Source organism: Nerophis ophidion, linkage group LG20, assembly GCF_033978795.1.
Source record: "Nerophis ophidion isolate RoL-2023_Sa linkage group LG20, RoL_Noph_v1.0, whole genome shotgun sequence".
NCBI classification, from domain to species: Eukaryota; Metazoa; Chordata; class Actinopteri; order Syngnathiformes; family Syngnathidae; genus Nerophis; species Nerophis ophidion.
In genome coordinates this window covers 35595177-35623164 of record NC_084630.1, presented here as the reverse complement: position 1 = coordinate 35623164, position 27988 = coordinate 35595177, and the positions used below count along the sequence as shown (strand labels likewise).

At 37.8% G+C, this 27988-nt stretch overlaps 1 protein-coding gene across 3 annotated transcripts in view; it reads left to right on the top strand.

Annotated features, from left to right (window-relative positions):
* The first annotated feature begins 215 nt into the window (after positions 1–215).
* LOC133539055 (centrosomal protein of 95 kDa-like) overlaps positions 216–27988 on the top strand; it is a 32292-nt gene continuing 4519 nt past the window's right edge. The window contains exons 1-18 of one of the 3 annotated variants that reach the window (XM_061881086.1): positions 216–441; positions 4442–4573; positions 6700–6807; positions 6880–6990; positions 8496–8625; positions 8878–9017; positions 9164–9324; positions 12544–12601; positions 13972–14033; positions 15585–15703; positions 15779–15905; positions 16003–16120; positions 17125–17318; positions 17386–17481; positions 19342–19471; positions 22554–22720; positions 22777–22851; positions 26446–26598. In XM_061881086.1, the coding sequence (XP_061737070.1) occupies positions 417–441; positions 4442–4573; positions 6700–6807; positions 6880–6990; positions 8496–8625; positions 8878–9017; positions 9164–9324; positions 12544–12601; positions 13972–14033; positions 15585–15703; positions 15779–15905; positions 16003–16120; positions 17125–17318; positions 17386–17481; positions 19342–19471; positions 22554–22720; positions 22777–22851; positions 26446–26598 (2106 nt within the window). In that variant the 5' untranslated portion in view covers positions 216–416. Of the gene's footprint in view, positions 442–751; positions 777–4441; positions 4574–6699; positions 6808–6879; positions 6991–8495; positions 8626–8877; positions 9018–9163; positions 9325–12543; positions 12602–13971; positions 14034–15515; positions 15704–15778; positions 15906–16002; positions 16121–17124; positions 17319–17385; positions 17482–19341; positions 19472–22553; positions 22721–22776; positions 22852–26445; positions 26599–27988 lie in introns of those variants that run through there. The other 2 variants (XM_061881083.1, XM_061881085.1) reach the window with 2 other exon arrangements.

Here is a 27988-nt window from a genome sequence, read left to right as displayed (position 1 = left end):
TGTATGTAGGATGCAGACATGTACAATTTCTTGTTTGTGGTTTTATAGTGCCCCCCGCGACCCCGAAAGGGAATAAGCGGTTGGAAATGGATGGATGGAAGGGTTTTATAGTGTATGTAGGATGCAATGTGACATGTGGCCTCTCTGCAGCACTACACAAAGCGTCCAGCAGGGTGCAGTGCAAGCTGCTCACCAATGCACTTCCGGGAAATAGCAAGAAGACCAACCAATCACACAACACTTCAGTTTTAACTCAGGAAAGCCACTTCCTTCTTTTTCTCTGCCCTAAAAGGACATTTTTAGCTGACGAGCGAGCTTTAATTTGTGCCTGCTGCTATCTGACTTCTCGCCGGAATCCTTTCTTTACCTGTTTTGTGGACTTTGTGAGCCACAGCTGCCTCTGCAACAGCTGTTTGATGGGAACCCCGCAGGAAGAGAGAGGTAGGCAGCAGCAAGCTAACAACAGCCTCTCTTTCTTACATCTAATGTCCCCTAAATAAATGTTTAAATGTTGAAATAATTTCCCCTAAATAAATGTAGAAATAATGTCCCCTAAATAAACGTTTGATGGGAACCCCACAGGAAGAGAGAGGTAGGCAGCAGCAAGCTAACTTCAACATCAGCCTCTCTTTCTTACATCTAATGTCCCCTAAATAAATGTTTAAATGTTGAAATAATGTCCCCCTAAATAAATGTTGAAATAATGTCCCCTAAATAAATGTAGAAATAATGTCCCCTAAATAAATGTTTGATGGGAACCCCGCAGGAAGAGAGAGGTAGGCAGCAGCAAGCTAACTTCAACATCAGCCTCTCTTTCTTACATCTAATGTCCCCTAAAGAAGCTCGTATATCGCATTTAAATCCCAATAAGTCCTTATTGCTTTATTTTTTGACGTTTAGCCGGAACAAAAAGCGACAACATTTAGCCCTGTTGGCTAGTTTGTGTTGTTGCGGTACGTCGAGGCATTCTTGCGACACAAAATGGTCATTTACGTTATCTCTGGTTACTAATGGCAACTCCTTGTGTTTACATTAAATATATGTTCGTGAAGGAATGTAAAGTAATCTTTGTATTTGTATTAAATATATGTTGGTGAAGGAATGTAAAGTCATCTTTGTGTTTGTATTAAATATATGTTGGTGAAGCAATGTAAAGTAATCTTTGTGTTTATATTAAATATATGTTGGTGAAGGAATGTAAAGTAATCTTTGTGTTTATATTAAATATATGTTGGTGAAGGAATGTAAAGTTATCTTTGTGTTTGTATTAAATATATGTTGGTGAAGGAATGTAAAGTTATCCTTGTGTTTATATTAGATATATGTTGGTGAAGGAATGTAAAGTCATCTTTGTGTTTATATCAAATATATGTTGGTGAAGGAATGTAAAGTTATCCTTGTGTTTATATTAAATATATGTTGGTGATGGAATGTAAAGTCATCTTTGTGTTTATATTAAATATATTCTGGTGAAGGAATGTAAAGTTATCCTTGTGTTTATATTACATATATGTTGGTCAAGGAATGTAAAGTAATCTTTGTGTTTATATTAAATATATGTTGGTGAAGGAATGTAAAGTAATCTTTGTGTTTATATTAAATATATGTTGGTGAAGGAATGTAAAGTAATCTTTGTGTTTATATTAAATATATTTTGGTGAAGGAATGTAAAGTTATCCTGGTGTTTATAGTAAATATATGTTGGTGAAGGAATGTAAAGTAACCTTTGTGTTTATATTAAATATATGTTGGTGAAGGAATGTAAAGTCATCTTTGTGTTTATATTAAATATATGTTGGTGAAGGAATGTAAAGTTATCCTTGTGTTTATATTAAATATATGTTGCTGTTTGCGTGTGGTGAAGGAATGTAATGTTATCCTTGTGTTTATATTAAATATATGTTTCTGTTTGCGTGTGGTGAAGGAATGTAATGCTATCCTTGTGTTTGTATTAAATATATGTTGCTGTATATCAAATATATGTTGCTGTTTGCGTGTGATGAAGGAATGTAATGTTATCCTTGTGTTTATATTAAATGTGAATGTAATGCCCACCCCTAACGTCACTTTGCTGCTGTTGTGGCAATACAATTAGGACCTTCGAAAGGGACAAGCGGTAGAAAATGGATGGATGGATGGATCCACCTCTTTAGAAGCCTCTCACTTTGTAATGCAGCAGTATGAATCCTCGTATCTACCGCGTATGTTACTCTTAATGTCTCATTACCAGGTTCTATATTGTAGCGTCCCGGAAGAGTTGGTGCTGCAAGAGGTTCTGGGTATTTGTTGTGTTGTGTTGCAGTGCGGATGTTCTCCTGACATGTGTTTGACAGTGTGGTTTGACATGTTTGTGACAGTGTTACTACGGCCACCCTCAGTAGATCAAGTATGCCTTGCATTCACTTGTGTGTGTCTGAAATTAACGTAATCATTAAACTTCATACAGAATGACATCATATCTTGACATCCATCCATCCATTTCCTACCGCTTATTCCCTTTTGGGGTGGCGGGGGGCGCTGGCTCAGCTACAATCGGGCGGAAGGCGGAGTACACCCTGGACAAGTCACCACCTCATCACAGGGCCAACACAGATAGACAGACAACATTCACACACTAGGGCCAATTTAGTGTTGCCAATCAACCTATCCCCAGGTGCATGTCTTTGGAAGTGGGAGGAAGCCGGAGTACCCGTAGGGAACCCACATTGAGCGTATATTTATTGTTATCCTGTCCAACGCTAAGGTATAATCCTGTTGTTGTGCTAGTCATGTTTCTATTCGCTCTCCTTCAAATGTACTCATACGATAGTCCGGAATAACAAAAAAAAGTCAGCTTATTCAAATCTACTAAAAATGTGTTAATCAGTATTTATTATTATTAATATCATAAGTGATTAAAATATTTGATTTTGAAATAGATCAATGATTGGAAAGCAGCAACACTGACGGTAAATGGGTTGTACCTGTATAGCGCTTTTCTACCTTTTTTTAAGGAACTCAAAGCACTTTGACACTATTTCCACATTTACACATTCACACACATTGATGGCGGGAGGCTGCCATGCAAGGCCCTAACCACCACCCATCAGGAGCAAGGCTGAAGTGCCTTGCTCAAGGACACAAGGGACGTGACTAGGACGGTAGAAGGTGGGGATCGAACCAGGAACTCTCAGATTGCTGGCTTGGCCACTCTCTTAACTTCGCCACGCCGTCGCCAAAAATCCTGATTTTTCATACATGTTAATTTTTGGAAACCAAAGCTTACGCAGTTAAAAAAAAATGCTGTTCATATATATTTATGTATGTATTTATTTATGTTGTGTAATATTTTAATCATGTTCATTTTAAATTAAACACATGTATTTTGTAGTTGTTTTATTTGTATTTATATTTTGATATTGTAAAATGTTTTAACACTATTATTATTACTATTATACTTTTTTATTATATATATCCAAATTATATTATTGTAGACTTTATCCCTTCAAAGTACTATGTTACACAGTGCCACATAAAAATGTTATTTTACATACACACCCGTAAGCAACATCAGTAGAGAGACACATTTATTTTGCTAAAAATAGTAAAAGGTGAGACATTTTGCTTTAAATAGGAAAAAAGTAAGCAGTACGGTGGTACAGGGGTTCGTGCATTTGCCTCACAAAATTAAGGTCTTGAGTTCAATAGCGGGCTCGGGATCTTTCGGTGTGGAATTTGCATGTTCTCCCCGTGACTGCGTGGGTTCCCTCCGGGTACTCCGGCTTCCTCCCAGCTCCAAAGACATGCACCTGGGGATAGGCCCCTCCCACCTCCAAAGACATGCACCTGGGGATAGGCCCCTCCCACCTCCAAAGACATGCACCTGGGGATAGGCCCCTCCCACCTCCAAAGACATGCACCTGGGGATAGGCCCCTCCCAGCTCCAAAGACATGCACCTGGGGATAGGCCCCTCCCACCTCCAAAGACATGCACCTGGGGATAGGTCGATTGGCAACACTAAATTGTCCCCAGTGTGTGAACGTTGTCTATCTGTGTTAGCCCTGTGGTGAGTTGGTGACTTGTCCAGGGTGTACACCGCCTTCTGCCGAATGCAGCTGAGATAGGCTCCAGCACCCCCCGTGACCCCGAAAGGGACAAGCGGTAAAAAATGGATGGATGGATGGAAGTGAAAAAGTGTCACCATCTGACAAATACATACAAAATAAAAAGTTACTGAAATTGAACTCTTAACATAAGAAATGCATTAATTTATTATAAGATAAATGTAAGATCAAAAATGTCGTTTATAATGGTTTCCATTTTCAATGCAACTTTTTTTATTTTTATCGCCAGGAAAAAATGCTGGAATTTGTGTATCTTTGCCATTTAAGATAGATAAAGGAAGGAAGATGACACTTGTAAAATGTCTTTTCAGGGATAACATTGTTGTTGTTTGCACAGATTGGGTGAATGTGGCAAATGATCTACTGGTCAGGTGTCACATAGGAGCACAGAGGTTGACCAAACTCACGGACTGCGACGCTAATGTGTTTGTGTGTTTGTATGAGAACATCCTGAGAGAGAAAGTTCCAGGTAAGTTTGAACCTTACAGCTAAAAAAATAATGATTTGAAATCCTTTTTCTCAATGAATAAATGTGTGAAAATTGATTGCTGGCTCTTGGTTGATTGTTTTAATAATCAAATGAAAGTAGCATTGTCCTGCCATGCTTATTGCTGGGTTGCACATGTCTATACAGACTATTGTAAGCTTTTCACTAAATACAATACCGATCTGCAGTATGACATGGGCATTAAACTAGTTTTAAGTGGCAAAAAAGGCATTATAAAGCATTGAATTTGATTTGCTGATACCCTGTAATTTATCTCTCGTAGGCTCAACAGCATACTGACTCTTGATATTGCTAAATATTGTTGGAAACCAAAGGCTGCTGAACAACAGGGAAATCAAGCACAACCATGAGACTTCATACCATTTAAAACAGGGGTGTCACACTCAAATACAGACTGGGCCAAAATTTAAAACTGAACAAATTAACCTTTTAATAGGGACCCAAACAAGTTTTGCATTGAATATTGAACAAGCAAGGCTTACATACAGTAACTTTATAGTGACATGCAAAATTGAGCTTCAAATAATAATAATAATAATTAAAAAATATCAATGGCTTTTCTAATAAAATGTAAATACAAATGTAATGCCTCTTTTCTATTTGCAGCCTTCTGAGGTAAATATCAAAATATATTGTAGCGCCTTGTTAGAGTTAGTGCTGCAAGGGGTTCTGGGTATTTGTTTTGTTGTGTTTATGTTATGTTACAGTGCAGATGTTCTCCCGAAATGTGTTTGTCATTCTTGTTTAGTGTGAGTTCACAGTGCGGTGCATATTTGTAACAGTTGTAAAGTTGTTTATACGGCCACCCTCAGTGTGACCTGTATGGCTGTTGACCAAGTATGCCTTGCATTCACTTATGTGTGTGTAATAGCCGCATATATTATGCGAGTGGGCCTGCACGCTGTTTGTATGGAGGAAATGCGGACGTGACTACAGGTTGTAGAGAATACTAAAGGCAGTGCCTTTAAGGCACGCCCTCAATATTGTTGTCCCGGTGAAAATCTGGAGAATGCTTGCCCTGGGAGATTTTCGGGAGGGGCACTGAACTTCGGGAGGATTGGCAAGTGTGAGAAATTGCGGTGTTACAGCGGCACCGCTACTGTGTAATAACGGCGGGCCAGCTGTAATGTTATTTTGATATTGCCTCAAGGGCCAAATTAAATTACACGGCGGGCCAAATTTGACCCACGGGCCAGAGTTTTGACACCCATGATTTAAAACAATTGCGGACATGAATTGACGATCACAGTGAAATAGTACCAGGAAATGAACTGCAAAAACTAAAGTCTTCCTTTTTCTCATTAGCATAACGATCCCAGTTAATGTCAATCAAATACATGACTTACCCATGCACAAAAAAATCCAATATTGTCTTTAACGGATAAATGCTTAATTATTGAATCCCTACTGAGCTTGATGTGCTTCCAATCTTTTCTACTTGAAATCCTTGTAAGTGTAGAAAAAAAGTGCGATCGAGCAGGAACTTGAACTGTGGACTTTGGTGATAGTGAATAGTTTAAATCTTTAGACAAAGTAATTACGGCGTGGCGCAGTGGGGAGAGTGGCCGTGCGCAACCCGAGCGTCCCTGGTTCAATTCCCATCTAGTACCAACCTCGTCACGTCCGTTGTGTCCTGAGCAAGACACTTCACCCTTGCTCCTGATGGGTGCTGGTTGGCGCCTTGCATGGCAGCTCCATCCATCAGTGTGTGAATGTGTGTGTGAATGGGTAAATGTGGAAGTAGTGTCAAAGCGCTTGGAGTACCTTGAAGGTAGAAAAGCGCTATACAAGTACAACCCATTTATCATTTATCATTTATTAATCCACTTTACCCCTTTCAATACTTTTTCATGATAGCTTGTATACTTGCCTCTAATAAAGTACTATCTATCTATCTATCTCTAAACATTTCCAAATACTGCAGTGCTGCATGTCAATAAACAGTAGCCTAAAGGGACTCTTGTCCTCCAGCTCAGAGCCGGAAGTGCCTCCAGATCACCTGATGCAACCCAGCAAGTCACACTGCTGAGTGTGTTTTTCTTCTTGAAACATCAGTGAAGAACTAAACCTTATTTCTTTCTCCTTAGATTATATTTCCACACCCAGCAGTCAGGAGGACGACATACATAATGTTCAGAGTGTGATTGACTCCCTGTCGCTGGATTATCTTCAGATCAGCCTTTCGCATATCACAGGTTTTCTGGACATTGATTTCCTTTCAAACTGTGGAGAATGACATTTATAACGCTGATGTTGTGCGCCTGCAGGAGAAAATATCATCCAGGGAGACCAAGAGTCCATCAAGAACCTATTGGATATCTTTGATGGCCTGTTGGAATACCTCAGTGAGGAGATAAGTGAGAGCTCCCACAATGATGGTAGGCACAACTAGCTGGGACCTAAGTTGACATGTGAACTTTGCAGGTAGTGTCGGAGGCGGGACAGGGGATGTGGGAAAATAAATAGTGGGAAGTGGGACATACAGAGATTTGGCTTTGCGCAAACCATTAATATCATGTGTCCAGTGTGACATACAATTCAGCACAACGGGAGGTCCTCCATTGTTACACCTGGTCTTACTCCGATACCGGAAAATTTCAAGGTCAACTTCAATCCCCGAGTACTTTTTCCCCAATCACCAACACGGAACAAAGGCTTAACGTTATTAACAGAAACTGTAAAAAGGGCTCCTGATGCCACAATTTTGTGCAAACGGTGCACAACAATCTTTTTCTGTATTTCTCTGCACATATTGACAAAGTCTGTTCTTTGTAACTTAAAGTGTACAACTTTCCTTTTAAAAATCAGCTGTGAGAAACAAAGACAGCTGTTGTATGGCAGGACTAAGTGGAGTTTTGTGACATATTATGTAACAGCATGTGCAAGCTAATGACCCTGATACAGCACAGTTAGATAAGTGTATCATTGGAGTAGTTTGTCCTAATATGTACAGGAGGCCTGGGCCCATAACACATTTTGCTGCACGATATATTCTTCCACAAATTTTTGCAGAAAAACAATTTTATTGTCAGCATTATTTTGTGACCAAATTAAGCACTAATGTAATCATCCATCCATCCATCTATTTTCTACTGCTTAATCCCTTTAGGGTCGCGGGGGGCACTGATGCCTATCTCAGCTACAGTTGGGCGGAAGGCGGTGTGCACTCTGGACAAGTCGCCACCTCATCGCAGTGTAATCATAATAAATAATAGTAATAATAATGCAAGTAACAATTTTAAAAGGATGTACACTTTTATTTCTCATTACTGTATAATTGTTAACCATTGGACTGTAATTAGAATGTAAATAAATTAGTTATCTAAAATGAATAAATAAAATTACACTCCAATAAATATTGAACATTTTATAATCATTTATTTTCAAAGTTGGAAAAGCAAATTCGGGCATTGTCTTTTTTTGTCGCTACACGGCATTCTCGCTTGTAAGTCTGTGTTGATGGGCTCATATTGCCTAACCTGTTAAAGCTGAAATATTGCCACAACAGGATATTAGGCTTTTTAATCTTATTTTTCTCTTTTAATTTGTGTTACTTTGTGGAACTTCTCACTGGCGAGTAGCAAGTAAGAAGGGATGTGTCCTTGAATCCTGCATGTCTAAACCAGCTGACTCACTCAGATTGTGGAGGACTAAAAAGAGGACTCGCTGCATTCAGTTAACTATTCTGTTACATAAACACGGTCACTGAGTGAACCCTCTTGCATCCTGTCTGAAGCGATAAAGAAGAAAAGAAACACACATGGACACAGCAATTTATCCATGCCAGCAAAGTTATCCACTTCATTTTCATTCGTCCTTCAATTAATTGACCTACTAACATGTTTATTCAATCACTTTTTTTCCTCTATATTTTCTTTTTAAGAATCAGGGCCTTGTAATGGTGGTCTCCGAGAGGAATTGCCGAAAGAAAGTGAGGAGTCGACCAACAGCAATGCGATCAAGAGCATGGACACTACGATGGAGGGAACTTCTTTGTCCTCTGATGGAGGAGTGTGAGTACATTTATGCTGACTGCTGTGTATTAACACCAGTGACGCTGAACGTGGAGGACAGTCGCTTTGCAAGATGAAGGACAGCGATGCCAAGTCTCGCACTGATTTCTCCTGCCCCGTTGTTTTGGAAGCAGTGTCGCGAAAGAGATAATATACATCAGGCCACAACGTTTTGTACACCGCAACTCCAGATGTCAATTGTAGCCAATGATAATGAACCTCTGGCTCATTGTGTGTCTTAAAAAAATGCAGGTCCGCTCCGGTGTCGAGTAAGAGTTCGGAAAATTCTGGTAAAAGTTCGGAATATTCCAGTAAAAGTGAACGGATGGAATCGGCCTGTGAACTCCTGGGGTTCGGAGTTTCAGCGCTCACATTCACAGACCGTCTACGAGGTAAGCCGCTGAAAAAGGAAAGTATCTGAAGTGGTCATCTGAGACGTGATGTTGTGTAAAATAGTCCTGTTGTGTGTTAGGAGATGCCTGGAGCATCTTCCTGATGTTTCAACTTGTGACTCCTTTTTAACTCCTCCTGACAACAGAACCATCCGTCCAACCGCTAACCACAGAGACAATCGCCGCGTCTACTTTCTCAGAAGACCCGGGTCCACTTTTGAGTGTAGCGCTGCACCCTGCCATCGCTCTGCACCCACCCGCTCAGAGCGACTCTCCATACCCGCAGCCACCAGCTGCCACCATCCCGGTACCATAACTACCATCCTTCTATCTTTTATGTGTTTATTAGAGCTCAACCAATTATCTGTGTCGATATTTGCCATTTTAACATAAAACGGTATAACCCTTTTATATATATTTTTTAACAACTACAACAGAACTACTATTAGCCGATACAATACATACACAAATAAATGGCTGTAGAGCGCAACTGTATTTAAGTTGTACCCTCCCAATTTTAGAAGAAAAAAATGTTTCTGTTTATTAGCCGCATCTGACTATAAGCCGCAGATTTATACCGTTACGAAATATTTTGTAAATCTTTATTTCCAGACCTTATTTGTTTCCAATTCCTGTAAAACTGCAGTTTGATCAAACAAAAACAGAAGCCATGGTCACGGATCCACAAGCCGCGGAAGCTCGCTGTCCAATCTGCAAAACAGACTCAATAAGTCCAAGGTGACAGTTTGGTGAATTTACGGAACTGGAACAAAACAAAAAGAATGCCATTGTAAGTTAATAATACTAACACAGACACTTGTTAATGTGTTAGCATATTCACTGATGTTAACGATGCTAGCTTGATTACAATACGATAGCACATAGAAATATGCACAAAAACACTCCTACAGACATCACACAAGGGACGGTTTCGCAAGTATGAGTTGTTGAAGTTATATTGTAAAAGTTACAAATCTTGCTTAGAGTGATGAACAAAGAATCCTTTCGAGCAAAAATTCTGTAGACGGTTATACTTCTGGTTCAAGGTGCGAAACGGAAAGTACATTTTCAGCTCGCCGCATCTATAGTGATCAAACTCTTTAAAAAGATGGCGTTATAGCACAAACCAAAACACTACTCTTTATTGAATAGGATAGGATATACTTTTATTTATACCACAACTGTGTTACAAAAAAGATCAATTAGAAGAATACATCGTGTTGGATATAGACAACATACAAACTTTATTCATTAAATCTGAAATTCAATGATTTGGTGCATTTGCAAACTATAACCTGCTAGCCAAGAACGTACAACAATTTTTCTCAACAAAAGAGGAGGAATATAACCTTAGAGGAAAATCTAAATGAAAACATTTGTATGCTCATACAACATTTAAAACTTTTAGTACACTAGTATGTGGAATTAAATAATGGAACGGATTAAGCAAAGAAATGAAAGAAAGCAGCAATATGATTCACTTTAAGAGACTGTTCAAACTAGAAGTGTTCACAAAGTACACACAACAAGAATTATGATCAACTTCTTGAACCCGTTTTTTTCCTTTTGTTTTTATTGAGACATAGATTATTTATGTATTTAATATTTGTATGTTTACTATGGAATATTATGTATTTATTTGTTCACTGTTCTGTTACAGAGAACAAGGAAATTGAATAAAATTGCTATGGTATGAAAAGGGGTTGGATTAAATAAGCTCTGCTTTTTCGGGCTCCTTTTCGAATGCGCTGTAATGAAACAGCTGGAACTTTGTGATGCCTTACATTGTATCGTATGCATTTTCCACATAAACTGGGCTGAACTGAACAGAACGATGGGGAAATTATGTTGTTGCAGTGCAGCTTTTTACATACAGTAGCAGTAGTAAAACCTCATGAAAAAAAACAAAAATTGCAAGAAATACTACATATTGCGGACTTATGTATGGATAAAAGAAAAGAAAACAAGACTAAGATCTGTATTGCACAAGAAGAAAAGAGAGAATAACTACATAGTAAAGTCTAGTGGCTGAGGGGAGAGAGGAGCTGCAGTAGTGTGGATGTTGCTGAAGGAGCTACTCAGGGCCTCCACAGTGCCATGCACGGGTGAGAGGGACTGGACATTATGGATGTCCACTTGGTCAGCAGTTTTCTGTCCGCCACCTTCTCCATGCTGTCTAGTGGGCAGCCTAGGACAGAGTCAGCTGTCTTAATCAGTTTAAGTCTTTTCCTGTCTGCCCCAGCCCTGCAAGCGATGACATAAAACATCGCAGAAGCCACCACAGTGTTGTAAAAGGTGCGCAGCGGTGACCCGCACACCCTGAAAGACATCAGTCTCCTCAAGAGGTGTATTTTATTTATTTATTTTATTTTATTTTATTTATTTATTTCGGCAATCTTCACATAAAACAAAGAACAACAACAAAAAAAGAGCAATGATTGAGCCGAAAGGGTGTAGGTTGAAGCAACGCTTATATAAACCTACCCCCATCACAACAAGAACAAGGTTCAAAATATATAAAATCTAAAACATGTTTCACTTATATTACTTTTTTTTAATCAATACATAAGCAACATATATGTAGCACATGTCTCATATACACAGTTTAACATTTAAATCAAACATATACATTTGTACACTTATATATTTATATATATTATATATACAAAATGTATTTAAATTCCATATAAAGTGGTAATATATACATTTTAATATAACCTATATGTATAATTATGAAATCATAAATTGTATTTATATACATATTATATATTATTGTCTTTCTAAAACAATGTTTGCTCTTCTTTCTTATATTTACTAATGATGAATGATTTAGAAAGCTTTTTAAACTGGTTTATGTTGGTGCTGTGTTTTATTTCATCCTTTAAACAGTTCCATATTTTAACCCCTGCTATTGTTAGTGAAGAAAAATCTATAAATTAGCTGCACCATTTTAAAGGCTGCAAGGTTCAAAGCATTGGGAAAAAAAGTAGCGGCTTATATTCCAGATGATGTAGTATATTTAAAAAAAACTATTAGTAGGTTAAGTAGTAATAACCACTGCTCAGCAACAGGCCTTTGCCTTTCTTGAGAAAAATGATCTTCTTTTTCTTTCACCGCAACGCTCGCCTGGCTTCACACGTAGTAAAAGGTGTTTGTGAAGACCCCCTCATATTTTTCGGTGCCTGACGGACCACAACATTAGCACCGCATAAAATATGATGTCCCCATTGGCCTGATGTTTCCATAAAAATAATCCATCCATTTTCTACCGCTTGTCCCTCCCGGGGTCGCGGGTGGTGCTGGAGCCTATCTCAGCTGCATTCATTTGGGCGGTAGGCAGATGTACACCCTGGACAAGTCACCACCTCATCACAGGGCCTCATTGGCCTTCTTGACTACTAATAATCGGTATCGGCCCTGAAAAAAACCTATGGGTGGTTATGCGTGGTTAATGCTAGTTTTGCTGACATGTAGAATAAGTCCAATGTTAGTAGTAGACATCTTGTTTTGTCTCCCCGTCCCCCAGAGCCACACCTCTACAGCTGGAGATGAGAGAATTGACTGCAATGGACTGCACTCTCCTGGTGAGTCCAAACTAAATTGTCTCACGTCGGAGAGGTCTCACCGTCACTTTTTCGCCACAAGTAGATTTAGGGCTGCCACAAATAAAATATGTTTGTAAAAGAGAGCAGTAGTACAAAATGTGTCTGAAGTAGAAATGTATTTTCCATTTTTTTCCCGTTAAAATTTGATTTGTCAAAACGTTTGTACGGGTGGAAAACAATTTGCAATGCTAATATTTGTGAGCCTGTGAATGAGCTTGTCCATTGTATGTTAGCTTTAAGCTAGTGGAATAACAGCCAACCTTTTTTTTTTAGTTTATACCAGGGGTGTCCACAGTGCGGCCCGGCGGCCATTTGTGGCCCGCAGCTAATTGTTTACCGGCCCGCCACATGTTCTGGAAATGCTATTGCAAAAATATAACATAAAAAATAGTGGAATGAGGTACAATCTAACTACAAAAAGTTGGCTGTTTTTTTCTTTTGTCTATCTTAGTTTTTCAGTTTTTTTTGCCATTGCGCCAAAAAAAATAAATCTCTCTAACACTAATAATGAATTATTTACCTATTCAAGGCTCCAATTATTTCAAATATTTCACTTTAAAATGTTTAATGTGGAAAATATTGCATATATTGTGTGGTTGCCATACAAAACATTGTTTTCTTTGACAAAAAGCATAAAGAAATAAAAATAAAAGTTCAAACAAAAAATCGACAGATATATCTGAAGTTTATCTTGTAACTTAAGTTAAAAAAAACTAATAAGAATGTATCACTTTATGAGTGGGGCACCTTTTGGATCCAAAATATATATTTAATGAGATTTTATTCATATTTTCACTGAGATTACTCAAAAAGGTTAATGAATTAAAATCAATGGTGTCCTGCAGTATTGATATTTTTAAAGCTGTAATTACTTCACATCAAACATTGCTTTCTGAATGTTTTGGGCAGTGGGCGAAATACTGCTAATTTCAATTTTATTATAAAAAAACAAAGTTTTTTTTTTTTTACAAAAAAGGCATAATATCAACCCGAAGTTTATATATTGTAGAGATTTACTGTGAGCGTTAAATAATTAAAAAAAAAATGATAATTTGACTTGTTTTTAACATTTTAGTTACTTAGACCCTTTATGGCCCCCGCCGGCCCTAAAGGTAAAAAAAAATAATCCATATATTTTTTTATGGTTTTAAAATGAAAAATATCAAAATGGCCCCTGCATGCCTTAATATTTCTGTGTGGCCCTCAGTGGAAAAAGTTAGGACACCCCTGGTTTATACCAAGCTGTATTGTTGATTTAACATAATTTCTTTGTCATGTATGAGCACCTCATGTCCTTTGCAATAAAAAAAAGATCTCTCATCTTAAGACTTGATGCATTCATTTTCTAGCTCGGAGTGAGAGAGATTCATGTATCCAGGAACGGAGCAACTTCAAGGGAGAAACACTGGAGGTGAGAACTTGACAAGCAGTCACATGTTATTTATTTTAGACATCTCCCAAAGTTTTTATTAGAGCTCCACTGATTATTGCCGCTCATATTTGGCATTTTGACGCGAATCAGTGTTTTTTATCGGAATTGGCCATTTAAAAAAAAAGAATAAAACTGTTTTCAACTAAAACTGATTAAAATCCGAACATTGTTATGAGTAGTTCTAGAGTATTTATTTTGACGTGACCGATTGTAAACAGAGGTCAAAACACGGGAAGTATGTTACTCGAGGGGGCGTGGCTACAGGATAGAGTTGGGAAACGAGTTCTTTGCATGCATGTTATTGAATTTGACATTACATTTGCAATGATAATAATGTTAGTAAATTCTACGTGTAAGTGTCAGAAAGACAGCTAAAAGAGGTTGGTAGATGAGAATAAACATAAAGGTCAAAGAGAGTAAAATGCACAGAAAATGTAGTCATGATTTTCACATTTTTCTATCAAGGTTTGCGTGGCAGCACTTGGTGCGGTTAGAAATGTTCCTCTCTTTTTCTCCATTTTCCCCTTTTTTTCCTGAAAGGGTGTTCCCATCCCTGTATCTGTCAAAACTTCCAATTTCTGCCAGGAAATCCAGTTGTTTCCTTTCCTAGCATCTTCCTGATCTTGTTTTGTTTATTTTTGCTACTGCAGCAAAAGCTTCCGTTCGCAACACTCGGCGCGTGGAATCAATCAAATAAGGCCACAGAGATTTCTGGACATAAGGACGACACAAAAGATATCTCTGCCAACAATCCAAACTCTGTGTAAATATTTTGATGAATGGGAGACCTATGTAAAAAGCAGGTAGCCGCTCACATATTCTCATACTCTCCGTAAAATCCAGGTAGAAAGGGTGTCAGCCAGCTTGAAAAATGTCTAAGCTATAAGCGACGTGAAGGACCCAAGACTTGTTTTTATTTAAATGTTTGCAATATTTCAGGGTTTCTCACGAGGAAACCTTACAATGTATTACATCCAGTAACTGTTACAACATTGAGGACATGGTGAGTTATTGTGATGGAGGGAATTCCCATATTTTTACAGATTTTCCGGAGATTTCCTACATTTAGAAATGCAAATGTTGATGCCCCTATTACACCCATGTAATGAAGGTGTTTGTGAAATCCCCTGATGTCTTTTAGTGCTAAATTAACAACATTAGCACAACATTAAACATCATGTTGTTACTGGTCCTACGTTTCCTAAAAAAGAATGTAAACAAAACAACTTAAAGCTGTGTACTGGCATACTATTTATGTTTAAGTAACTTTTACTGCAAATAAATATCGTCTCCAAAGTCCAAACATTGGTTATTGGCCTCCTTGACTCGATATCGGTACTAAAAAAAAACATATCGGTCAATCTCTAGTTTCTCGGCACTTCTCCATCTTGCATGTTGTCTCTTTTTCTTGTCCTGTTTGATGAATGCTAGTCTTTTTTTTTTTTTACATTTTTGAAACAGCCCACTAATGGAGGCCCCAGGAGGGTTTTATTCCACACGCAACCAGATGTGCTCCTCCTGTCGCTGCAGAATGAGCTCCCGGCCGAGTCACCATCCCCTCCAGACACAGAGGAAGAGGACGAGGAAGAGGAAGACATGAGTAGTGTACAGTTGGGAGGTCTGGGCGACCAGCACAAGACACTCCTCAGGTATCTTGAAGAGAAAAAAATAACCACGCTACTGATGCTAGCTAAGTTCAGTCAAATAACTTTTTGTTGGAGCAGCAAGTTGCAAGAGGAGGAGGAAGAGGAAAACTCCAAGGAGCCACAATCTCCCCGCAGAGAAGAAGCAGAAAAGGAACTACGTCATATTAAGAAAAACGTCTATAATCGGGTTGAGGAGCTGCATGATGTATGTTTTAGTCTCACTTTCTTCATGTGTTTGGAGTTTTGTGTAGCGCTACTTAGGAGTCTAATCTTATTGTCACATGGATTGTTTTCGCCTGCAGATGCTAAAACGAGTTTCTGGAAGCGGTGGTGAGCCTGCTGCTGTCAGAAAGGAGCAGGAGACATCCCAGCTCAGTGAACGCGTCACGCAGCCTCACAGCATTGCCCAACAGTCCAGAGGTGGGAATATGCATATTGGCTTAGTTTCTACAGCTTTCGGATGGAGCAGTGGTGTCCAAAGTGCGGTCCGGGTGACATTTGCGACCCACCCACCGCAAATTTTTTAACAGCCCTCGGTACAATCCTAATATTAGCATGCTAGCTTTTTTTTTGCAAACTTTGCAGGTATACACCTCAGCGTAAAATCTTGTATATATACAAATGATACCAGTTAGATTTGACAAGTTTACACCGCAGTACTTGATGCATTCCAACATAAGCAGGCCAGCATTTTCAACACATTTTTCAGGTACACACTTCAGAGCAATATTTATCTCTACGCTGCTGATCCGCCTCCGCTTGGGATGGTTTCCTGTGGACTGGACTTTCGCTGCTGTCTTGGATCTGCTTTGAACTGAACTCTCGCGGCTGTGTTGGAGCCACTATGGATTGAACTTTCACAGTATCGTGTTGGACCCGCTTGACATCCATTGCTTTCGGTCCCCTAGGGGGTGGGTTTGCCCACATTTGAGGTCCTCTCCAAGGTTTCTCATAGTCATCATTGTCACTGGCGTCCCACTGGGTGTGAGTTTTCCTTGCCCTTATGTGGGTTCTTCCGAGGATGTCGTAGTCGTAATGGTTTGTACAGTCCTTTGAGACATTTGTGATTGAGGGCTATTTAAATAAACAATGATTGATTGATTTTTGGTACTTGATGCATGTTACAGTTAACATTCTAACATGCAAGATTGTTTGACCCGTCAATTGCTGTTAACATGCTCGCTTTTTTAGCTCATATTTTTTGTTATTTGATGCTAACTGTTAGCATTTCAGTTCGGCTTTGGCTCTTGAAATTTCTACCGAAAATGCATTCTGGAGTTCTTTGAAAAAAACTATTTATATGTTGTACTGGTTTTGAAGGGGAACACTACCAGTATGGCCCCTGCATCCTTTGATTTGTCACTCTGTGGTTAGGGAAAAAAGTTTGGGCACCCCTGTAGCAAAAAAATATTTCCTCATTCCAGAATCACCCAACGCCACCCATCGCTCCTCCTTCACCTCGCCTCCATCAGCTCATCACTACGTGGAGGAGCACTCAGAAGATGAGGAGGACGAAGCTCTGAGCCTTGAAGACGACGGGACAGCAGATGTCCCTGCGGCTGCTGCTGCTGCTGCTGTGTGGCAAAGTGAGCCACTGCACCGTGGACAGCACAGCCAGGTATTTATTATTAAAAAAACATTTCACTGATAGAAAGGACATTAACACTCTAACTATCACCTTTTAGAGTGTCGTCAAGCAGCCCTTTGAGGAGGAGTTCAGGAGATTAAAAAGCAAAAAACGAGTAGTGGTCGACAAGGAACGACACAAAGCGCAGGAAGCTGTAAGTCATTGATGTTAGGGATGGTTACCCAATTTGGTACTTTAATGGGCACCGACCAAATTCCGTTGTCACTACCGGGTATCCGTTCACCTGAAATCAAACGGTGCCATATTTCGTACCTTTTGTTGCAGCTGACATCACGGCCGGGTACTGTCTAAAACACCGGGTCACGTAAACAATCACTCCAGCTGCACCCAGCCAAACTTCTGCAAATATTGTTGCAATTTTAAACACCAACAAAGCAGGTATGCTCGGTAGAAAACATCTCCACTAGGGGTGTGGGAAAAAAATCGATTCGAATTTGAATCGCGATTCTCACGTTGTGCGATTCAGAATCGATTCTCATTTTTTAAAAATCTTTTTTTTTATCGATCCAAGAAAACAATACACAGCAATACCATAACCGTGCAATCCAATTCCAAAAGCAAAGCTGAGCCAGCAACACTCAGAACTGCAATAAACAGAGCAATTGAGAGGAGACACAAACACCACACAGAACAAACCAAAAGTAGTGAATATTATCAACAACAGTATCAATATTAGTTATAATTTCAGCATAGCAGTGATTAAAAATCCCTCATTGACATTATCAATAGACATTTATAAAAATAATAAAAAAAGAACAATAGTGTCACAGTGGCTTACACTTGCATGGCATCTCATAAGCTTGACAACACACTGTGTCCAATGTTTTCACAAAGATAAAATAAGTCATATTTTTGGTTCGTTTAATAGTTAAAACAAATTTTTCATTATTGCAATCAGTTGATAAAACATTGTCCTTTACAATTATAAAAGCTTTTTTTTTTTTTTAAATCTACTACTCTGCTAGCATGTCAGCAGACTGGGGTAGATCCTGCTGAAATCTATGTATTGAATGAATACAGAATCCCTTTGTATCGGGAAAACATCGTTTTTTTAATCAAAAATCGTGTTGAATTGAAAAAATAATCGATTTTGAATCGAATCGTGACCCCCAAGAATCGATATTGAATCGAATCGTGGGACACCCGAAGATTCGCAGCCCTAATCTCCACTCTTCTAAAATGCGCTAGCTTGATGCTAATTTACATTGGAATTGCACCTCCAAATTTACTAATTGAAAGGACAACTAAGATAAATGTTATAGTCAAACAGCTGATGTGTGATAAGCAAAATACTTACCAGTCCAAAGACTTTGTAGGGCGCAACAGAACACATTCAGCTTCAAGGAAAAAGCTACTTCCTCGTTCGACAACAAACCATAGACGGCCTATACCAGTGATTCTTAAAGCGGTACGGTACCACAAAGAATCACTTCATTCAAACAAAGTATTTCTGTTCAAACTATGTGTAATGTTACAGGTTTTTTCAAATGAATATTTAGGCCAACTATGCAAATTAATTGTATTGTTAGTCATTACGGTGGTACTTTGAGAGCCAAGTGTTTTCTGAGTAGTATTTGGTGAAAAAAGTTGCCTGTGCAGTACTGCCATCTGATGTCTTGGAAGTGCAACTGCATTGCAAATGAGACTCCAATGTTGTAAGAAAACATAATCCAACAACTAGATAGCACAGTTATTTTAATCAGTTCATTTTTAAATATAACATTTACAAAAGTACCGAAAATTGGTACTGTTGAGGACCAGTATCGATTCCCAGGTATCGGGAACTGGTCCTGTATTGGTTCAAATGTGAACGGTACCCATCCCTAATCAACGTATTGTCACTTTTTCTTCTTCTTCTTCTGACATTTCTATTGACTGTACTCTGTGTGTGTGTGTGTGTGTGTGTGTGTGTGTGTGTGTGTGTGTGTGTGTGTGTGTGTGTGCGTGCGTGCGTGTGTGTGTGCGCGTGCATTGCGTGCGTGTGTGCTTGTAGGAGCGAGAATACAGAGAGGCTATACTAAAAGACTTTCCTCCAATGTCGCCATCAACAACAAAATCCTGGCGTAAGCTCAACACCCAAGCCACATCGGGACGACTACGGATTCCCAAGAAAAGTGCATCAGGTAAGAAACTTTGCAGATGGATCGAAAGGCGTCAGAAGCAGATGTAGTTAGCCTACATGCTCCCAATTAGGGCCTTTGAAGGCCTATTGAAATGAGATTTTCTTATTTAAACGGGGATATCAGATCCATTTTTATGTGCTATACTTGATCATTTTGCGATATTGCCATATTTTTGCTGAAAATATTTAGTAGAGAACATAGACGATAAAGTTTGCAACTTTTGGTCGCTAATAAAAAAGCCTTGCCTGTAGCGGAAGTAGCAGACGATGTGCGCGTGACGTCACGGGTTGTGGAGCTCCTCACATCTGAACATTGTTTACAATCATGGCCACCAGCAGCGAGAGCGATTCGGACCGATAAAGCGACGATTTCCCCATTAATTTGAGTAAGGATGAAAGCTTTGTGGATGAGGAAAGTGAAAGTGAAGGACTAGAAGAAAAGACGAGGGCAGTGGGAGCAATTCAGATGTTATTAGACACATTTACTAGGATAATTCTGGAAAATCCCTTATCTGCTTATTGTGTTACTAGTGTTTTAGTGAGATTACATGGTCGTACCTGAAAGTCGGAGGGGTTTGGCCACGGGTGTAGTGACCGCCAGTGTCTCTTAGGGGAAGCCACGTTTCTCGACGAGGCGAAGCGAAGGCAGCCGTTGGGGCCGGGCTGAGCTTTTTCCCCCCCTCCTCCACGGTGGAAGCATCCCACGTTCGGGGGCGGCCGGTCGGAGGAGGCAAGAGAGTCCGCAGCTGCCTCTTTGACAGGTGCACAAGTTATGGCTGGACTCGGGGCTGGAACAAAATGTCCGCTACAATCCGACGCGCACACGTCATCATACCGCGACGTTTTCAACAGGATACTTCGCACAAAATTTAAAATTGCAATTTGGTAAACTAAAAAGGCCGTATTGGCATGTGTTGCAATGTTAATATTTCATCATTGATGTATAAACTATCAGACTGCGTGGTGGGTAGTAGTGGGTTTCAGTAGGCCTTTAAATCAATTGTAGTGGGCGACAAACAACCTCGGTCTCTCCTTCGCAACTGCTCACAAAACTTTGGCATGTACAGCTGTGGCTGTAGGCAACCTCCTGAAGTATTTATTTCAATGAACTCCACAAGGTGACAGATGAGCTTTGGGTGCGAGCAACCTCTTCAAGTATTTTTTATGAATTCTTCAAGATGACAGTAGAGCTCTGGCTGTAGGCAACCTCCTGATGAAACGAATGAGTATAACAATAGCAGTGGTTAAAATATGGAACTGTTTAAAGGATGAAATAAAACACAGCACCAATATAAACCAGTTTGAAAAGCTTTTTAAATCATTTATCATTAGTAAATATAAGAAAGAAGAGCCAACATTGTTTTAGAAAGACAATAATATATAATGTGTATATAAATACAATTTATGATTTCATAATTATACATATAGGTTATATTAAAATGTATATATTACCACTTTATATGGAATTTAAATAAATTGTGTATATATAATATATATATATATATATATAAGCGTACAAATGTATATGTTTGATTTAAATGTTAAACTGTGTATATGAGACGTGTGCTACATATATGTTGCTTATATATTGTTTAAAAAAAAAAAGTAATATAAGTGAAGCATGTTTTAGATTTTATATATTTTGAACCTTGTTCTTGTTGTGATGGGGTAGGTTTATATAAGCGTTGCTTCAACCTACACCCTTTCGGCTCAATCATTGCTCAAATGAGTGTTTTTCTTTTTTTGTTGTTCTTTGTTTTATGTGAAGATTGCCGAAATAAATAAAATAAATAAATAAACAAGGCAAGATGACAGAGCTCTAGCTGTAGGCAACATGCCTGATGTATTTTTTAAACAAGCTCCACTAGATGACAGTAGAGCTGTGGCTGTAGGCAACCTCCTAATGTACTCTGTTTTTCTATGAACTCTAAAAGATGACAGTAGTTGACACAAGAGTTGCGCAATATGGACGATACAAAGGATGATAGAGATGTTATTTTGTGATACTTCATGTTGATGTCACATTCTCGCCGTGTCTGCAAATTTGACAGCGACCAGCTAATAAAGGCGTAAACATGGCGTCCTCGTTAAGGCGCTAGTGGCTGACGTCCCATCACAGCACAAATCTGCTTTTAAATGACTAATCGTCGCCTCCATGGTAGCAAATCAACTACGTTTCTTACAAGTATTATTATCACTGGAGGACTAGAGGACAAGGAAAAGCCAAACATGTTACAAATATAGTATCAGTTAATGGTCGATACCACAGTGATTAGGACGATATTTATTATTATCGTTTTTGACTTATTGTTTACAAAGTAGAAAAATATGATCTAATAGTAGTTTTTGGATTTTGTTTTGTGTTGCACATTTGACTTCATTATACGTGTTGTAGCTAATGTTAATGATAAAGTAAGATAGACATAAGGAAATAATAAAAACTTTGAATCTATATTTAAACACCGCCATTCAGTGTTTCTGTCTGATATCATGAAACGGAATCATTTAATGATCCTGAAAATACCAAGTGTGAACAGTGATATGGCCAATACTGCCTTAAATACTTGGTATCGGATTGATACCCAAATTTGCAGTTTCGCCCAAAACTAATGTAAAGTATTCAAACGAGGAGAATAAGTTTTTTTTTGCATTTGAACAGAAGTGTAGATAGAAACATGTTGGAAGAGAAAGTAAGCAGATATTAACAGTAAATGAATATCGGTTTTCAGAAAGTAATAAGACACAATAATGCATATGGGTGCCTTTGTTTTGAATTAATTCTATTATCATTGATATGCCAAATAATATCTTGTGATATATATCATTATGGCTGAATAAAGCCATATTTATTTCATGTCAAATCAACATTCATGCATTTGAACTCAAGTAGTTAGCCTCCAGCCGTTGTATCCGCTTACTGCTGGCGGTTGCTATAAAACATTGCTTTTCTTGCCGCAATAGCTTGTAAATAAATGACTTTTCAACTTTCTCATGCACTCCACATCATGGTTTACAGCTAAATTGCTTCCTGGCTGTACTCGAGCGGTCATTTTTCACAACCCGCACTTGTTTTGTTCCTTCAGTCATAGTGAGGGAGAACGAGCTCCTCCCCGTGCTCCAGGAGGAGCTACCTTTCCTCCAGGTGTCCTCGTGGGAGCTGGAGCGCATGTGGCAGCAGCAGAGGCAGCAGGTGGAACGACTCCACGCCCTCTCCTCTCACAAGCAGCGCCGCGGCAAACTCTGCAAAGAGGTATGAGACGGCGACGGCTGCGTGAGGAGCCACGCTGACGCCGGCCTATGTTGCAGATGGAAGAAGCCGAGCGGAAACACGACCTGCTGGTGGGGATGGTCCACAGGCAGCAGGAGCACAGCAGGCGTCTGGTAAGACACTCCGCCTGTCACCATAGTCAAGGTTGATATTTGGAGCCCTTATTCATTGGCAGTACAAGTTATTTAAATGATGGCAGTAAACAGCTGGACAAGGCTTTAAAGTGGAATTGCACTTTTGGGGGAATTTTGCCCATCGTTGACAATCCTTATGAAAGACATGACGACTGCATTTTTTTAATGCATTCTAACTCGTAAATAAAAGTCCGCTCACAACGGATCCTATGGGAGGTCCTGTATTCTGCCCACATAAACCATTAAATAACCATCCAAAGAGCGCCAACAATACTCCATTTACATTTCCTGACTTGAATGTTAACAAGTATTAGTCATATTGTTGTTATAAATATTAACAAGTGTAAGTCATATTGTTTTTATAAATATTAACAAGTATTAGTGATATTATTATTAGAAATATTAACAAGTATTAGTGATATTGTTACTAGAAATATTAACAAGTATTAGTCATATTGTTATAAATATCAACAAATATTAGTCATATAGTTATTATAAATATTACGAACTATTAGTCATATTGTTATTATAAATATGAACAAGTATTAGAGATATTGTTATTATAAATATTAACAAGTATTAGTCATATTGGTATTATAAATATGAACAAGTACTAGTCATATTGTTATTATAAATATTAACAAGTATTAGTCATATTGTTATTATAAATATGAACAAGTATTAGAGATATTGTTATTCTAAATATTAACAAGTATTAGTCATATTGTTATTATAAATACGAACAAGTATTAGTCATAGTTATTATAAATATTAACACGTATTAGTCATATTGTTATTATAAATATGAACAAGTATTAGAGATATTGTTATTATAAATATGAACAAGTATTAGTCATATTGTTATTATAAATATGAACAAGTATTAGTCATATTGTTATTATAAATATGAACAAGTATTAGTCATATTGTTATTAAAAATAGTAACAAGTATTAGTCATATGGTTATTATAAATATAAACAAGTATTAGTCATTAAGTTATTATAAATATGAACAAGTATGAGTCATATTGTTATTATAAATATTAACAAGTATTAGTCATATTATAATAAATATGAACAAGTATTAGTCATATTGTTATTATAAATATAAATAAGTATTAGTCATATTATTATAAAAATGAACAAGTATTAGAGATATTGTTATTATAAATATTAACAAGTATTAGTCATATTGTTATTATAAATATGAAAGTGTATTAGTCATATTGTTATTATAAATATGAACAAGTATTAGTCATATTGTTATTAAAAATAGTAACAAGTATTAGTCATATGGTTATTATAAATATAAACAAGTATTAGTCATTATGTTATTATAAATATGAACAAGTATGAGTCATATTGTTATTATAAATATTAACAAGTATTAGTCATATTATAATAAATATGAACAAGTATTAGTCATATTGTTATCATAAATAGAAACAAGTATTAGTCATATTATTATAAAAATGAACAAGTATTAGAGATATTGTTATTATAAATATTAACAAGTATTAGTCATATTGTTATTATAAATATGAAAGTGTATTAGTCATATTGTTGTTATAAATATGAACAAGTATTAGTCATATTGTTATTATAAATATGAACAAGTATTAGAGACATTATTATTATAAATATGAACAAGTGTTAGTCATATTGTCATTATAAATATGAACAAGTATTAGAGATATCGTTATTATAAATATTAAGAAGTATTATTGATATTGTTACTATCAGTGCTAACATAGACAAACTATTTATAGCAGCGCCGTAATCACAAGCTTGTGTGCTGATGTTGACATCATCGACTGGTCAGCTGCTTCCTCACTTCCCTGCTCGTCCAACTTGAATGTAGCTCATAAATCATGCCTCTCACCTGGATAGTATAAGGATGAGGACCTATTTCGACCAGTTGGTGCACTTTGACAACCAATTTAGACGCGGAAAGGGCAAGAACGACGTGAAAAGACATTTTGTTTCCTTTTCTTGGTGAAGACTAAGTCATTCTTCATCTAAATGGGAATATATGAACGTCCTAATGACAGCAGACATTGTACGTTAAGGATGTTTTATTATGTTTGATGGCTCTCATGAAGTCTGCAGTGAGTAATAATCAGTGATCTAAAAAAGCAAACATTGTGATGCGTTTTAGAAATTACTGCGCTGCGTATACTTAAAATGAGCAAAACACGTAAATAATAAATATTATGAATGTTACTACATGACATATATACTTACATCATGTATACATTACATGTTATTATGAATGTTACTACATGACATATATACTTACATCATGTATATATTACATGTTATTATGAATGTTACTAAATGACATATATACTTACATCATGTATATATTACATGTTATTATGAATGTTACTAAATGACATATATACTTACATCATGTATATATTACATGTTATTATGAATGTTACTACATGACATATATACTTACATCATGTATATATTACATGTTATTATGAATGTTACTACATGACATATATACTTACATCATGTATATACTACATGTTATTATAAATGTTACTAGATACTACATATATACTTACATCATGTATATATTACATGTTATTATGAATGTTTCTACATGACATATATACTTACATCATGTCTATATTACATGTTATTATGAATGTTACTACATGACATATACACTTACATCATGTATATACTACATGTTATTATGAATGTTACTAGATACTACATATATACTTACATCATGTATATATTACATATTATTATGAATGTTACTACATGACATATATACTTACATCATGTATATATAACATGTTATTATGAATGTTACTACATGACATATATAATTACATCATGTATATATTACATGTTATTATGAATGTTACTACATGACATATATACTTACATCATGTATATATTACATGTTATTATGAATGTTACTAAATGACATACATAATTACATCATGTATATATTACATGTTGTTATGAATGTTACTACATCAAATCAAAATTCAGTTCACAAAATTCAAAGGCAAAAAATTCAGTGACCAAATTTCCGTGTGAAAAACAATCTTTGGTAGCAAAGACACAAAGGAACCTCTGGACGGTGTAGATGCCAAACAAGAGTTTCCATCATGCTTTTGTGACACATATTGAAACATCTGGGGAAAAAAACACCTCAAAAATGTTTTTGCCATATTTGAGAGGTTTTTCAAATTATGGGTGTTTCCATTGCTAGTTTGTTATTGTGCATTTCTAGTAGTGATGGAAACACAACTTATTTGATTGAGTCCTCGCGCTCCTTTAAGGAGCCCACAGCGACTCCATTGCTGCAGTCCCCTAAACAAACAAAGACGCCAAGAAAGAATGACAAAAACTGGATTCCCCTGCAAAACTTGAAGGTTTTTGACGGGTAAGCAGAGAGGATGTGAAATTCTCACCATAAATCCCTGTCAGCCATGAAAATGTACTTGACGGGCCAAGTGGGAACATGCAGCAGGACCACAAGGCTGACCAACACTGCTGCTGAGGTCAAAAAGCAAACATATTAATGCTTGGCTGTGTTGGCAGAGGGACTTCAAGGAGCATGTCCAGCAGCAGAAGTCCACCCAGAACCGACTGAGGGATCAGCGGCAGCAGGTGGCCCGCGCCAGGAAGTACCACCAGGACTACCACGTCCAACACCGCGCTCGTCTCATGAAAGCTCGCACCAAAGAAGAGAAGGTGGGAACTCCATCTTGCATCTTAGCCTTCCTCTCCTGTGTGGGCTCAGATGTTTCTTCTTACACCTTCCTCTCCTGTGTGGGCTCAGATGTTTCTTCTTACACCTTCCTCTTCTGTGCGGGCTCAGATGTTTCTTCTTACAACTTCCTCTTCTGTGCGGGCTCAGATGTTTCTTCTTACAACTTCCTCTTCTATGCGGGCTCAGATGTTTCTTCTTACAACTTCCTCTCCTGTGTGGGCTCAGATGTTTCTTCTTACAACTTCCTCTTCTGTGCGGGCTCAGATGTTTCTTCTTACAACTTCCTCTTCTGTGCGGGCTCAGATGTTTCTTCTTACAACTTCCTCTTCTGTGCGGGCTCAGATGTTTCTTCTTACACCTTCCTCTCCTGTGTGGGCTCAGATGTTCCTTCTTACAACTTCCTCTTCTGTGCGGGCTCAGATGTTTCTTCTTACAATTTCCTCTTCTGTGCGGGCTCAGATGTTTCTTCTTACCAGTGTTAATTTTTTACAGCGAAATTCGATTTAGTTTTAGTCATAGTCTTTTGACTAAAATGTAATTTAGTTTTAGTCATTATTTAGTTATTTAAATTGTTTTAGTTTTAGTCTTAGTTCTAGTTGACGAAATATCATAAGATTATAGTCGACGAAAACTACAGTAGATTTAGTCGACTAAAGGGTAATATGTAAACTTTCCCTTCAATTTCTGAAATTCAAAGCAAAACAGCGGAAAACTCACCGATACAAGTCGTATTTTGATGAAAATCATGTCTCAAATTTAGTATTTCGCGAGTAAGCCGTGTAATAAACGGGATAACGTCGAGTGAGTTGTATGTTGTGGAAAATGCTTACCTCTGTGTGGATTTCGGGGTGATTCGACAGTAAATGTCGCTTCAAGTTTGTTGTGTTTTTCCCCGTAATCCTCGCACTGCATTTCTTACACTGCGTCTTGTTATCTTTGACGTCAAATATAAAATATCCCCATATGTCCTCTCTCCTCTTCCTCCCCGGCGTTGACATGTTGTCTTCTGCAGCGCATTCCCGGGTCAGTCTCAAACGCAAATTACGTTTACGTAACTTCCTTACCACGTCGCTCTGATTGGTTCTCTTCACAACTCCTCCCGCCTCTTCCTAACGAAATGAGTTCCGATTGGATCTCGTCTCTGGCAGACATTTTCGTCTCGTTTTTATTCGTTGACGAATGTGTCAATACACCTCGTCATCGTCTTAGTCCACGTAAATTATTTTTTATTTAGTTATTGTCCCGTTTTAGTCAGAAAAAAAGGTCGTTGACGATAACTATGACGAAAATTTTTCGGCAACAAAATTAACACTGCTTCTTACACCTTCCTCTTCTGTGCGGGCTCAGATGTTTCTTCTTACACCTTCCTCT